Here is a 16,266-nt window from a genome sequence, read left to right as displayed (position 1 = left end):
TAAAGCAGACTTGGAGCCTGTCTTGGCAGGCCTCTGGACTCAGGGTTTATTCTGACCCTGACTTCTCCTAAACCTGACCCTGAGGCAATTGAAACTGTTTTGAAGACGACGTATTAGGAGGCACAGGAACAATAGGGACCTTAAAAGATGGATGCTTATTCCTTCTTTTAACAGGCAACAGCGCACTCTTTCCACCTGAAATCTTTTGGATATATTCATCCAGATAATCACCAAATAGATACCAGATAGCCACCATAACCCTGGTATTTTTACAGGGCGGGCGGTCTTTCACATAAAAGTGGTCCCAGCGGCAGATTCGCCGTGGGATCACTCATAGGTGGCGGGAGCGGCCCCCCCTTCCCGGTCGTTTTCCCAGCCTACCGGAGCCGTCGGTAGCAGGGAAAAATTATCCAGTCTGTCCCATGTCCAAGGCAGAAATCGCTTCCTCCCAATGGCCTTAAAGGGCCAATTTTTTTCATGCTAAAATGTATTAAAGAGTATATTTTTTTCCTTTGCTTTTACACGTAGATGTGAGATCTGAGGTCTTTTTGACCCCAGATCTTACATTAAAAAAAGGACATGTGCTGCATATTTATATTACAAGGAATGTTTACATTAAAAAAAATAACTCTAAACTGGTAACCTGTAAAATTTTTTAAAGCTCCGCTTATGGAGATTTTTAAGTACCGATGTTGGTGGCCATTCGGGAAGCGTGCGCAACTTTGAAGTATGACATGTTGGGTATCTATTTACTCAGCATAACATTTTTCACATTATAGAAAAGAATTGGACTAACTGTACTGTTTTCTTATTTTTTTTATTCAAAAAAGTGATTTTTTTCCCAAAAAAAATTGCGTTTGTAAGACTGTTGCGCAAATACGGTGTGACAAAGTATTGCAACAATCTCCATTTTATTCTCTAGGGTCTCTGCTAAAAAAATATATAATGTTTGGGGGTTCTAAGTAATTTTCTAGCAGAAAATACTGATTTTAACTTTTAAACAAGTGTCAGAAACCGGCCTTGTCCTTAAGTGGTTAAAGTTTGCTGCACATCATTTAAACAAGCCTGTGAAATACTGGGAGAATAAAGTCCGGTCAGATGAGGCCAAAAATTACTCTTTGGATGCCATAATACACACCATGTTTGGAGGTCAAATGTCACTGCACATCACACCAGAACAGTGAAGTTTGGGGGTGGGAACACCATGGTTTTGGGCTATTTTACAGACAAACTTCATATCATTGAAGAAAGGATGGATGGAAAAATGTACCAAAACATGCTTGATAAAAATCTGCTGCCATCTATCAGGATGATAAAGATGAAACAAGGGGTGACATTTTAGCAAGATAATGATTGCAAACACAAAGCCAAGGAAACTCTCAATTGGTTTTAAAGAAAATAAAGCTGCTAGAATTTCCCAGCCAATAACCTGACTTGAATTCAATTGAAAATCTATGGAAAGAACTAAAAATCTGAGTTAATAGAAGGGGCCAATGTAATCTTCAAGATTTGAAGACTACGTGGAAGAATGAGCATAGCGCGTAAAGCTTACCGACTTCTGCTTCTATGACGGTGTTTGGATCTGGATCCTGAACGTGACCGGGGTCGTCGCTTCCTTTCTCTGCTCCTTGATCGGGATTTTCTTCTGTCCCGGCTTCTACTACGATGCCGCCTGGAACATAACATTTTTAGAAAGAAGGGTTAAGAAAAGGAATATACTTTTCTCAGTACATGTTTCTCTTAACTTCCACACACAACAAGCATTGAAAATAGAAATCGAAAACATCCATTACTGGCAGGTCAAGGCCTGTCCAACTTTTTTCTACTTTTCTTTACTTTGTTACATTATTTGTTAACTAGAAAGAACTAAAATCGACAACATGACTGCATCGTTTAACGTTTCTAACAATAAAGCCTCATGCACACAGGGCGTTAGAAAAAAAACGAGCTGCAGAGCCACTGCTAACATCAGGAAAAAGCAGCTGTAAAAAGGTGCTTTTAGTAATTTTTTTCATTGGCGTTAATACACCTTTGGCCACGTTCAATTTTAGCAGCGTTTTTCTGCCTCCATTCAAAAATCGATGGTTGCCCATGAGCCATCTTTGATACGGCTTTCCGTCCATTGATTTGAATAGAAATCGCATCCAAGTCGGATCAGGATGATCCAACCTGCGGTGCGACTTGAGCTGAGGATCTTGAGGGGGTACGCCATACTAAAATAGGAAAAAAACGGCGTGGGGGTCCCCCTCCAGGTTCCAAACCAGGCCCTTCGGGTCTGGAATGGATTTTGAGGGGAGACCCACGCCGGGTCCCCCCCCCCCAGAATCCATACCAGTCCCTTATCCGAGCATGCAGCCCGGCAGGTCAGGAAAAGGGAGGGGGGATGAGCGAGTGGCCCCACCCCCCCCGGACCATAAGCACCTTGTCCCCATGTTGATGAGGACGAGGGCCTCTTCCAGACAACCCTGGGCGGTGGTTGTGGGGGTCTGCGGTCAGGGGGCTTACATTGTAAACCTACCCATTCACCCCATAAAAAAAGGAGTGTAGTGTAAATAGTGACAAGAGATGGTTTTGAGAAGTCCTTTATTAAAAATCTTCCTCAGACGTCTCCCATGATTATGCAGGCTCCGCTCCTTGCAGCTTCTTCTATAGCCCTAGGGGCGTGGCCACCCAGTGACCCCATCCCCTTATGTTGTCACGCAGCCCCAGATGACATAAGGGGGCGGGTCTCCGGGTGACCACACCCCCACGGCTATACAAGAAGCTGCAAAGAGCGGAACTGGCATAATCACAGGAGACATCATCGGAGGAGGACCGGAGGAAGATGACTGGAGAAAGAAGACCGGAGGAAGATTTTTTTAATAAAGGACTTCTCAAAACCGTCTCGTCATTATTTACACTACACTGCCTTTATTGGGGTGAATGGGTAAGGGTACAGTGTACCCCATACTCACATAAGGAGGGGGTCCGGGTTCTGGGGGACCCCCCTTGTTACATGGGGCATCAAGATTCCAATAATCCCCCCTGCCCGCAGACCCCTACAACTACCACCCATGGTTGTCGGGAAGAGGCCCTTGTACTCAAACTCATCAAAGGGGACAAGGTGCTTTGGGGGGTGCAAAATCCCCCCTGCTCCAAAGCACCCACCCCCCCCATGTTGAGGGCGTGTGGCGAGGGTCTTCCCTCAAAATCCATACCAGACCCTAACAGACCCTAAGCACCTGGTTTGGAACCGGGGGGGGAATAGAGATGACCCCCACGCCTGTTTTTTTCCCATATTTGCATGGAGTCCCCCACCCCCCAAGATCCTCAGAGCGCAAGTCGCACCACATGTCGGATCATCCTGATCCGACTTCCATTCAAATCAATGGCCTCCCATAGGGAATGTATAACATGGCTTAATGCTGTAATCAACGTTAGGTAACGTTAAGCAGCCTTTAGCAACGTCAGACATTTTTACAGCTCCAACATTGGACCTCAGTATGCACTGGCCCTGGTTTCTTTTTGCAGCTTGACAAAAACGCCTATGCCAGTTACAGCTGCAAAACGTCCGCGTGTGCATGAGGCCATAAGATAACATGGAGAGGCGTTTATAAGCTGGAAAAAAACATTCGATGCTCCGAAAAGCAACCGCAAAAAACGCCCTGTGTGCATTAATCCTTAATCTGTAGAACTGTTTTAAAATACACCGTGAATTTTACCTTTCACGTGACCGGGACCTGGAATAACTTTTGCCCCTAGATGGCTTCCGATCCTTGCGACGATGTCTTTCTTCTCCATTTTCTGATGAATTAAGTCGCTCCCTGACTCTGTCTGAATGATCTTTGTCAATGAGGTCATCAGAACGATGCTTCTTTGAAGATTTCTCTTTGGACCCATGACTTCGACCCTGTTTTAAGAAGAAGTTGGTTCTTTCAGGAAAATAGTGCAACAAAGAGAGTTAGTATAAGTGTCAAACGAGTGACATAGGCTGTGAAGTAACTTTTGTGACCTTAGTGACAAAAATAAGTCTTAAACCAAGCCTTCAAGCTTTGGATTTCTACTGTCTGAATTACTAAAAGAAACCATAGAAAAAACTGCAGCAAGTTAAAGGCATTTCTAGAAAAACTGGAACTACCATATGCTTGGGACCCTTACATGCAACAAAATCAGAAGGTCAAAATCCCTCCTGAAACAACTATTTGCTTACATCAGACTACTGCAATAACAAATTTTGATTTGAAGTTCTGTCTGCTAACATGTAGTATTGTGGCAAACTGAAATGAATGGCAGTATAGAGTTGCCAATACTGACTAGTGTTGAAAGGTGCAGGCTCAGGGGTTGTCATCTTGGTCCTGGTTTTCTTACCTGGTGAGTAGCTGACCTAAAATAAGCATTTTAGGACACATCAGATGTTTTAGGTTTTCATTGGCTGCTTTCTTGTTCCAGATCACAAACCAGTAGTGAAGGATGACACCAAGAGCTTCCACCTTCAAAAGTAGTCAAAAACTCCCAAAATCTGTCCCGGTCTTTCAAATTTCGCACAGAATGTCTCTATTTCCCTGACTAAAAACGAGCAGGATATTTTAGGCAACAGTGGGAGAAGGCGTGTCCTGATGTATGTTTACCTATCAGCTTTTTCCATTTTTGTGTGTACCCAATTATGAAGGAGGAATATTTTCTTTTTACATATCCAAAAATGTATTACCATCTATTTTCCTTCACCTGAGCTAGATATAAAGTTTGACAATGCTAAAAAATACTAGTCTAATATTAGAGCACTTAATTGATCTCAGCAAAATGAACACAACATGCATCACTTTACACTCAGTGATATAGTTGCACCACTTTCAGTTACAAAGATAGCACTTGGATATTGACCAAAATAGAATCATGAAAACCCAGTAACAGGAAAACTGACCATTTTAACAGAGTGATTGTTTGGTGCGTATATTTCCTGTGCTGTCCTAAAGTCAATTGTGGAAAAAAAGTTATTTTATGCATAGGCTTCATTTTTAGAGTCCCATGTATTTCTACAAGATGTTCACCTAAGAAAAAAAATGCTGTACGTCCTTCTTTAATGAGAAACGATCATCTTGCCCATGCAGGAAGACCACAACTCACATACTCTCCTTACCAGCAAACACCCCCCAATGCTACCCCTTGCAGCCATCCACAACACCCAGCACTTTTCAGTACAGAGTAGCATGTGATTCCCCCCCCCCCCCCCACCTCTAGTCAGTGCTTGTTTCCAGAAACCAAAACGCTAGGCGGCTTGAGCACTGTCACATGATGGGTCCCTTTGGTGGTCAGTCAATTCAGTGCTGACTGCAAGAGGATGGAAAGGCAAGAGATGTCATGGAAACTCTCGCATTGCCCTATAATGACAAGGTGACGTCTCTAAGGAAAGGTAGGCTGGGACAAATATAGAGGTACCCACTGTAGAATGCCGCTTTTGAAAACCCAAATTGCCAGGGTGTCCCACTGATATATCTTCAAAACCTTATGCACTGAAATCAAGAGGACAGTGACAAACACAAAGGCTCAGTTCTGTTTTTTCCCAGTGATAGAATTTAATGGAAAAAGTAAAAAAAAATAAAAAATGAATATCTGTTATGAAAACCATGCAGGCTGTCTTCGCCACAGTCTCTTTTCAAAATTTGAATTGCTTAGCTACCATATTGGCCCTCTCACTAGCACATAATTCAGTTAGAGTTGAAGATTTTTGACTTTAAGTGCTTTCATCACGTTACGGTTTAGTGACCCCATGTATAGAGGGTCAGCTTAACTATACCATTTTCAAAAAGGAGGTCAATAGTTACAGCCTCTATTTATCTTCAATAACAGGTTTACATTAGAGGCCAAAACAGTGCGGATACCAAAATGATTTTCCTTATCAGTTAGTGAACTGAATTGTGCAAGGGTGCTTTTAAAACAGGCCAGAGATGGTTCAGCAGCGACTGGCTGAAGATCGAACCATGTACGGGTAGGCAGATTGTCCCAAAAGTTGATCAATTGATCAACTTAGGTACAACCAGTCTGTCAAATATTTCATGCAATTATTGCCAGTGGCTAAAGCAATAATCAGTGTTCTCCCTGTCATGATGCACCCCTTCACTGGGAGAACAATAGCTACGTGGGAGGGATTCACAGTCTGTGTTGATGGGAAAATTGAGCGATTAGCACTTTCAGAAAACCCGCCAAACAGTTACAAACCCTATTTTTCTCTGAATACTGGTTTATTTTAAGGCCAATAAAGTGCTGATAAACTGCTTTCCATTATCAGTTGGTCAACTTAATTGAAAACAGCAATATTTTCAGCAATTTAAGCTAGAGTAGCTCTTTGCTCCCCACATGCATCAATGAGCCTTGACTGTTCACGACCCTGTCACTGGTTAACGAATTACGTCGTTTGATCAATTTTAGTAATGCCCCATACACACGTGCAGATTATCTGCAGACTTACCTTTTCTATGTAGTGCAAGGGCCTGCCGGATTGCATACAAATTGAAAGTGTTTAGGTTTGACCTCATATTATATGGTTTTGGTAAGTCTGCAGACAATCTGCACGTGTGTATGGGGCATAAGTCCTAACCACTGCAGACCGGGAAAATCCCACAAGAGCTGCAAGTTTTTGAGATGCTCTGACCCAGTACGTCTAGCCATTACAGTTTGGCCCTTGTCAAAGTCACTCAAAATCACTATGCCTGCCCATTTGTTTCTACTTTCAAAACACATCAACTTCAGAGACATGTTCTCTTGCTGCAAAGTTTCAGACGTCATTGTAACAAGATAATCAATTTTATTACACTTTACCTCTCAGTGGTCATAAAGGTATGGCTACTCGATTGATTGGTTTAGAACCATGCACGCTTGTAGGATTAGCTAGATGCAGGAGCATGGGAAAATAATACCAGGAAAAAGGCAGAACATAACATGTTGTTTGTATGTTATTAATAACCTCCCACACATCAGAATATACATTTTGCAGTGGCTGCAAAGCATTATGCACCCCAAATTTTGAAGAGGTAATTTACATTTCGTTCTTCACATTGTTCTATGCCTATAAGTTGTGCTTTGCATCACTGTGGTTAGACTTGTTAGTGCCTGTAGTTTAGCATTTAAACTAAAGTCCCGTACACACGTACCGATCGTCGGCCGACGACCGATCTGCCGATTGTAGGCTTGTTAGTATGATGCCTCCGACAGCTGTCAGCGCACATTCTGCCGACAAGAATCTGTCATGCAAGCATTAAAATTTTGTATGCCGACACCAGAGCGGCCGATTGTTCGCCAGTCAGTACAGAATTCGGCCGACAGACCGCAGATTTGCAAGACTGGGCATGCTCAGAAAAGAAAAAACACAGGGAAAGTTAACCATTACATGACATCACTTCTGCAGTCGGCTGTAGTCGGCGGACAAAATTCTTGTGCTGTTTTTGCACTTTTCAACAGACACCGACAGCCCGGGGACAAAAGACGGCCGATCGTTCGCCGACGATCGGTACGTGTGTACGGGGCTTTAGTGAAGGAAGAAAAAATTCTGTTACATCCATACAAAAAGTAAAGTAAATAAAAAAGATTTAAAAGGAGAAGTATAGACAAAGCTTTTTGGCTAGACTTTACCTATGGATCACAGGAGTGCAGTTAGTTCCACACTCTGGTGACCCATTTTCAGCAGACAGCGGGCTGAAGTCCACTGATGTCAATGAGCTGGTCCAGGCTCTGAAAAGATCCACCCAGAAGCCTGGATCGGCACCTGTCTAAGCATCTCAGCAATCTGTTGAGAATCTGAGCCTGACCAGACCACCCACCCGCTTCAGTGAGCAGGTGACTGAGCGATCAGCAGTGCTTGATTGCTCAGTTCTAACTTCAAACAGTGGGGGACAGATACTGAAACCAGAGTATAATTTTATTATTTTTTTACTTATAAAACGAAAGCCATTTAAATAATAGCAACTGGTAAACAAAAGGCAAAATTGCCTTGTTTACCACATAACGACCGCCCGCCGCAGTTTTACTGCGGCATGCAGCCGCTCCTGGGCAAAGCAACGTAGTATTACGTCACTCAGGAGACTCTAGGGGGCGAGTGCGCGCGACCGGCGGCGCGCTACAGCTCATTCCCAGGGGAGCCAGCGCGTGTGACCGACGGCTCCGATGGCCGCCGGACACTCACTATCTCCCGCAGCAGAGGGAGAAAGACAGACAGCTGATGTAAACACAGCCGTCTGTCATTCTCACTGAAGTATTCACAGAGGCCATGTGATCCTGCTATATAGGATCGCATGTCTCTGTGATTACTTCACAAGCCACGCCCCCCTGACAGTTAGAATCACACCCCTAGGGACACACTTAACCCCTTGATCCCCAGTAATGTTAACCCCTTCCCTGCCAGTGTCATTTTTACAGTAACAGTGCATCATTTTAGCACTGATTACTGTAGTGTCACTGGTACACCCAAAAGTGTCAAAAATGTTAGTCAGGGGTCCGGTCTGCCACAATGTCACAGTCCGGCAAAAAAAAAAAAAAAACACACACACACACACACTAAAAAATGACAAATCTTTCCTGTAGTTAGTAAACGCAATAACTTTGGCACAAACCAATCAAAATACGCTTATTGGGATTTTTTTTTTAGCAAAAATATGTAGCAGGAAACAAAATTGGCCTAAGATGTTAAAGTTTGATTTTTTTTGAGAATTTCATATAAAAAAAAAAAAAAAAAAAAGTGAGAAATATTGTTAATTTTTCAAAATTTTCGCTTTTTTTATTTATAGCGCAAAAAAGAAAAAAAAAAAAAAAAAAAAAAAAAAAAAAAAAAAAAAAACACGCACAGGTGATCAAATACCACCAAAAGAAAGCTGTTTGTGGGGAAAAAAAGGACATTAATTTTGTTTGGGTACAGCGTTGCACGACCGCGCAATTGTCCGTTAAAGTCACGCAGTGCCGAATCGCAAAATAGGGCCTGGTCTTTGAACAGCCAAATCCTCCAGGGCTAAAGTGTTCCTGAATCCACAACAGAAAAATCAGTCTGTATATACAGTAAAGCATGCTTGTTCTACTCATTGTGGATTTTTAAGGGGTTAATACTTTGCATTGTGTACAAAATCTGTTTGATCCTGTCTTCTCTGATTCTCCCCTCCTTCCACTGTCCCCTAATAATTTCCTGTTACTGCAGAGTCTATGGAGCCAGGCTACACATGCTCAGTTTGGTGTATATTGCTAGAGAGATTTTTATTTTCTTGGGAGAGTGCATGTGATCAGCACAGGGCCAATCAGCACTATCCAGAGAGAGGGTGAGGGGTCTTGCAGTCTCATAGGAGAAACCAAAATCTCCTACAAGCTTTAACCAGTGCATGGCTGGACACGGATAGAAGCCACAATGCTGTAACTGCTATTGGGAAAAAGTTTTTTAGCAGTTTATATTTACACATTCCCATGTTCTGTGTACTGTGGGAGACCAGGTATAGTGAATGCAGGGTCCTGGGTTTAGTAACACTTTAATACCAATGGTTACAGTGGGGATTAAAAAATAATGCAAGAGGTATAGTAGTAGTCCCTTTCCTACTGGTTAATATTTACTAATACGATTATATATTTATACCAAAATACAAATTAGACTAAGAGCCGGTTCACATTCATGCGGCTGCGGCGTTCGCATGTAATGTCGGAGCGCACTGCTCCTTCATTACATGCAATCGGCTGTGCGGTGCGAGTTTAGCCATACACTTTGTATGGCTAAATTCGCACCGCACCCGCAGCAAACACGCACAGGACCCTTTTTGGCAGCCGCATCAGGATCGGATCGCACAGCGGTTCACACTTGTGCTATCCGATCCCGTGCGAACTGCAAGATCGCACTGCGATATGCGATCAAACTGGGGGTGTCGTTAAGATTACATTGACACCCCCAGCGTATAGCATATGGCAGTGTGAACTGCCGGGGGTGCGTTTGCGATGCGGGAACAGGCTGCGAATTCACAGCCTTCCCACATCGCATAAGTGTGAACCCGGGGCTAATAGTGCTTCCAGTTAGGTTTTGCAAAGCTAAAATCTAATGGGGGGGGGGGGGGGGGGGGGCGGGGGTACAATTCATATCTCAATTTCCAACCACTGTCAAGCAAAATGATAGGATAGCAATCTTCATTTCATACACCAATTAAATTTCCGTCTGAAGCAAAGCACAGAGCTGTAGAGGGCACCATTTGAAAGAAAGGCAAGAGCTCTATACACTAATGGTAGAAAACCAATAAGGGTAAACAGGTGAGTGGTGTGCTTGAAACACAATTGAATACGTTTTTGGGGTTGTAGTTTTATTTTAAAATATATTGGCAAAGACAAGTCCATCCAAAAAAGAATAAGCTCAGTTTTGCTTTCTCCAATGTGGCTGTGACAAAGCTTGGCAGTGTATACATGTCTATGCCCAATTATCCATATAGAAGAGAAATCCAGCTTTGGACACCCAACTATGTCTTAATGAATGACACCTTGAGGAAAATAGATTTCACTTTCAACATAAAAACACTTACGGTAAAATATCCTTAAACAATGTATTTCAATTATTGTACAAGTCAAATAGGAGGTTGAATGACTGATAGTTACCTTATCATGAAGTAGGCTTATTTTTTTGCTATGAGTCAGCAGCGTCTTCAGTTCAGTCTCTTCGTGCTTTAGCACGCTGAGTATGATTTATTATAGAAAAGTTATCATGGGGTCTAGGCACAAGAATCAATTTTATATCAATGCTTCCTATCACAAGTGATCTCCAAATATGGTTAGAATACTATTCAAGCTTGCAGTATCACCAGTGCACTACTCCTCAGCAAAATGTTTTATATTACAAATGGGTAGGGCAAAATACACTAAATATGCTATACCTTGCACCAGAATATACTCAAATATTTCAATGTAGTCAGTCCATGAATTCTGCTGCTTAGCTAGATTATGCTTTAACAGCAGAGTTTAAAATGAATTTAGATACTGCTGAAGCTGTAATAAATGCAGTTAAATAGAAGCAAAATAAAGTGCACCATACACAATAATATGGTGAAATGTTTTTTTAAATACTTCGGTACTTACTTACCATGGAGTAAAATAATCCCCAATATAAACAGTTCTATAATTAGTTAATTTACACTACAAAGTATTAATTACCTCTTTGCTCCTGCTTCGACTCCGACGTTTCTTCCCTTCATTATCTGCAAAATTATAAAGTGATATGGTAAGTAATGGGGGATTCTATTGTCAAAAGTACAAGGGGAAAAAAAAAAAAAAAAAACACAGGAGACCCCCAACTTACCACCCTTCCGTTTATGTTCTCTTGAATGTGAACGGGATCTTGATAATTGTCTGTAAGTTGTAGGAGACTTTGATGGATCACATTCTTCCATTCGCTTTTCTAACGTGGGCGAGCAGCTATCCAGGGAACCTCCATCTTGATCTGTATCACTCGACTGAAAAATACATACATATTAACGGTTTGGATAAAAATTTTTAACCTTAACACAGGCTCATTTATATAGGCAAAGTAAACCAGTCATGACAATAAAACTGGAGTTTTCACTACTAACAGTGTGTGGCAATTTTCCCCATTGCAGAGGTGAATGAAGACCGGGGGTCAGCAACCTGTAGACCACGGCCTGGGCTTGCTGACCCACCATTGCAGAGCATCAAACCGAGTAAAATGCCGAGGGGCTACTTATAAAGTTGGAGCTGTAGAAGGGAGCAAGAGCTGCATAAGCCAATGCCTCCTTTGTAGTGCTGGCTCCTGTCCCATGCAAAGTGATACCAACTGTGCTCTCTCTCTTATCACAGCTAGCGTTCTCCAAAGTGGTGCCAGCAGCAGGGAAGAAGATCTTCAGGTTAGTGTAAAGAAATACACTGGGCAGAATAGTATGGGGCTACTTTCACACTGGTGTGCTGCAGTTTACCCACACCGCAGGTACAGTGGGCCTGCATAAAATAAAAATAAAAAGGTCAGCGCCTAATCCACAAAAAATAGCAGCTTGCACAACAGTGTGAACATACAGTGAAATAAATAAAAAGTTGCAGCGCTAAACAATAACATGAAAAGTGTCTGAAAAATCAAGTCCATCAATGGAACATAAGTCCAAACAACTCAAATCCAAGTGGAAGACGATATTCTAGGTCAATGTAAATTCAATATAATAATACAGTGGGCCTGCAGCTTTCCTGTGGGTTTGCTGAACTTAGCCAACACCTGCAGGATATAATAGAAGTCTATGGCAAAGTGCAGCTAGCCCAAGAAAGCTGCAGATGTGCAGGACATCAGTGTGAAAGCAGTCTTATAGGGCTCAGAACATCAAGGGTTAAGTTACATTGGCTGTTTGGGGGAGGGGGGTAAAATGCCATAGCTAGACTTTTTTTTTTTTTTTTTAAATCACCTCGCTGCAACCTCACCCCCTTTAGCTGCAGCGGACAGGGGTGTAGACATGTAGCAACCACAACAGGAGTTATACGCCAAGTCATGGTTGGTGTGTGCACCACCTGCCAAGCATGACCCACTGAAGTAAATGAGGCCACACAGCAAGTGCCCTGCAACCTTGTGCAGTACAGCAAACAAAGTGTCAAAGCAGGCAGCATCATGTTACTTTCTCACCAGCTGCTTTAACCCCTTGGACCCCACAGAAGCATGCAGTTGCAGGACACATACAGAATTGCCCCATTTACTTGAACAAGTTGCGATTTGGGAGCACCCACCAAAAACAGGGAGCTTAATTCCTGCTGTGGCATGTGTACACCTTGGGTGCAGCCTCAGCAGCTCAAGAGGGTAGGGATTGGGGGACTAAAACCATGACTCAACCGCACGGTTTTACATGTGAACAGGTCCTAAGTGGGCTGCTGCCAAGTTCAACTAATGGCACATTCACAAGGGCAGCACGCACTGCTGCTCCTCTGAAGATCCAAATATGTTTGACAACTGGCGAGGAGGAGATAGGTTGCCTCCTCACCAGCTGATATAAACCCACGATTGCCGTGCAATGCACACAATAGCAACATGGCAGTACCACAATTAAAAGTTGAAATCCAGTGTGAGGAGACAACAATATGCCATGTGATCTTTGACTTTTATGTTGTTCAGGTAGATCTCTATCTCTTTTAGGTTGCTTACCCCTGATGTAGACTGTACAGCACATTTGCTATGCATCACAGCCCTGTAGAATGAGCCCTTAAAGCCCTAATATAGTTAAAACAAAAACATTAAAAAGTCATCACAAGGAATATTACTTACCTTCAGAATGATGCATCACTTGTGCTGAGGTCTTCTGGTTTAGTAGAAATCTTCCTACTCCAATACCCCACCCCCACCATATTTCGGGAAGCAGGGTTAATAGAACCGAGGGAGCTCTGACAGGCAGACATTAAGAGTGCAGGACAATGCTTATTCTTTCAATGAAGCCATACTACAGCTTTTATGAATGAAACCTATCTATGAAAGGGGAGGGGCCGGACATTTCAATCATCCACTCGTTCCCAATTCATAGATCCCTTTCGTTACTGTCAATAACACAATTTCTGTCCTAGGGAAACAACACTTGCAAATAATACTATATTTAAGAGGGGGGGGGGGGGGGGGGGGGGGGTTAAGACGACGACAGCACTAAAGACCCGGGGCTAAAGGAAAAGTTGTCGTTTCATCTACATAACACAGGAGGGAGGCGTTTTGTAGTCCAGAGAGCAATAAAAAAAAAAATGAAGACTAGATTCACACTGGTGCAATAAGGAAATCACAGCAATTCCTGTGTGGTTCCTGCACCATATCAGAATTGAAGTCAGTTCACACTGCGCTCTGCAAACCACTGCAGATGTCAATAAAAAGGTAATGACACCCCCAAATCGGTTTGCAGAAAGCAGTGCAAACTGTAGAATCGGATCCAATGGGTCTGAACAGCCATGGGATCTGACTCCAGCGCGGACTAAAAACATGGTCCTACACCCTTTTGGGATGTGTGTTTGGCTGAATTTGCATCGCATGTGATGTACACAGCAATGCGGTGCAAATCAAAAGGGATGTCTGCAATCGCATATGTGCAAACCCAGCCTACAGTCAGCAGAGGCACAAAAGGTTACCAACTCACTTGATTTTCAGCCAGAATAACATGCACATAACAAAAACACTTTCAGTGAATTTACCAGAAAATGGGGAAAAACAAAGCTGTTTACTGTAGGGTTTACAATCACTTTAAAGTGATTGTAAAGTCTTTTTTTCCCTCTAGAAACAAACAGGTATTACTAATATACTTACCTGCTCTGTGCAATAGAATTAGAATAGAACAGAATTGCACAGACCACACCCCCCCCCCCCGATCCTCCTCTTCTTGAGTCCCCTGCTGGCACTCATAGCTCCTTCTCTTCTCAGTGTGCCACCACAGGAAGCCACTCCCTTTTATGGTACACCTGTGGTCTCAATCCAGAGTCCTGCTGCCTGCATCCATAGACACAGACAATATGACTCAGCCCTGCCCACCATGACAGTATATGACTGACAGCAGTGGGAGCCAATGGCTCCCGCTGCCTCAGCAAAACCTGTGAGAGTTGCTGGATGCAATGAGGACTCAGGTAATTATAATGTGTGGGTGGAGGGGGTTGCAGAAAAAAAAAAACATGCGACTGCGGAATCCCTCCAGCAGAGCTATCGAGTTCTCCTGGTGGGGGCATCAATTTATTAGGTCTCCCATCCCACCACGAGACCTGCGCAACCAGCCGGCACATCCGCCGGCTGCTTGGAGTCCGTCTCCAATGTAGTAACCCAGAAGCGGCGTGATGACGTCACTTCCGGGTTACTCGGTTGCTAAAGGTGCCAGATTTAAAAACTGTCAGTATTCAAAAATGCAGATTTCATTGAAGTGCAGTGGAGGGGTCTGGGGCCTTTTAGACCCCCGATCCCTCCATAAAGAGTACCTGTCACTACCTATTACTGTCACAATGGATGTTTACATTGTTTGACAGCAATAAAAGTCAGACCTTTTTTTTTTTTTTTAAACTGTGCTAAAATTTAAAAAAAATAAAATAAATAGAAAAAAAAAAAGAATTTAAAGCGCCCCCATGAGCTCACATACGAAAGAAAATGCATACATAAGTCGCACCTGCAAATGAAAGCGCTGTTCAAATCACACATGTGAAGGATCGCCAGAGCAATAATTCTAGAAAAAAAAAAAAAGAGCTACTCTAACTCTTTCTTTTGGTGGTATTTGATCACCTCCGCGCTTTTCATTTTTTGCAATATTAACCACTTGCCGACCGCCGCACGACTATCTACGTCGGCGGTCAGCCCCTCACAGGCAAACTAACGTAGGGCTACGTTGTTTGCTTGTGAGGGTCTAGGGAGCGGGAGCGCGCCCCGGGGACCCCCCCGCGCGTGTGACCAGCGGACCCGATGTCCGCCGGTCACTCGGCGATCGGCGGGGGAGAGGGAGAATGTCAGGCAGCTTGTGTAAACAAACTGCCTGTCATTCTCCTCGCTGCAAAGACACTGATAAAACGGATCTGGTATGTAGATCCGTTGATCAGTGTCCTTACAGCTAGAGCCACAGCCAATCACAGTAGAAACCACGCCCCTAGGGACACACACAGCCCCTCCCTTCCAAATAAAGTTAACCCCTTCACTACCAGTGTATTTTTACAGTAATAGTGCATATGTATAGCACTGATTACTGTAGAAATGTCACTGGTAACCCCAAAAGTGTAAAAAATGTCAGTCAAGGGTCCGATCTGTCCGCCGCAATGTCGCAGTACCGCAAAAAAAAAAAAATCGCAGATCGCCGCCATTACGCGTTAAAAAAAAAAACAACAAAAATGACAAAAATCTTTCCCTTTGTTAGTAAACGCGATAACTTTTGCGCAAACCAATCAAAATACGCTTTTTGCGATTTTTTTTACCAAACATAGGTAGCATAAAATAAATTGGCCGAAAATTTTTAAAAATTTTGATTTTTACATTTTTTTTTGGGGGAATTTCATATAAAAAAATGTGAAAAATATTGCTATTTTTGCAAAATTGACGCTCTTTTTTTGTTTATAGCGCGTGATCAAAAAAATCGCACAGGTGATCAAATACCACCAAAAGAAAGCTCTGTTTGTGGGAAAAAAAGGACGTCAAATTCGTTTAGGTACAGCGTCGCACGACCGCGCAATTGTGCGTTAAATTCACGCAGTGCCGAATCGCAAAATACCCCCTGGTCGGAATGGGGGGTAAAATCTTCCGGGGCTTAAGTGGTTAATAAAATAATGCGACAATTTTCAAAAAATAATATTTTTCTACTTTGA

At 43.0% G+C, this 16,266-nt stretch overlaps 1 protein-coding gene across 1 annotated transcript in view; it reads right to left on the bottom strand.

Moving 5' to 3' along the window:
- Positions 1–16,266, bottom strand: part of RSRC2 (arginine and serine rich coiled-coil 2) — a 49,480-nt gene that overhangs the window by 31,420 nt on the left and 1,794 nt on the right. Inside the window, exons 2-5 of the mRNA XM_082256672.1 lie at positions 11,279–11,432; positions 11,134–11,177; positions 3,702–3,889; positions 1,553–1,672 (exon numbers count right to left, since the gene is read on the bottom strand). Of these exons, the coding sequence (XP_082112798.1) occupies positions 1,553–1,672; positions 3,702–3,889; positions 11,134–11,177; positions 11,279–11,432 (506 nt within the window). The remainder of the gene's footprint in view (positions 1–1,552; positions 1,673–3,701; positions 3,890–11,133; positions 11,178–11,278; positions 11,433–16,266) is intronic.

Source organism: Pelophylax lessonae (assembly GCF_965119305.1).
Source record: "Pelophylax lessonae genome assembly, chromosome: 1".
Classification (NCBI taxonomy): Eukaryota; Metazoa; Chordata; class Amphibia; order Anura; family Ranidae; genus Pelophylax; species Pelophylax lessonae.
The sequence above is the reverse complement of the archived record's forward strand: the minus strand, read 5'-3'. Positions and strand labels throughout refer to the sequence as shown.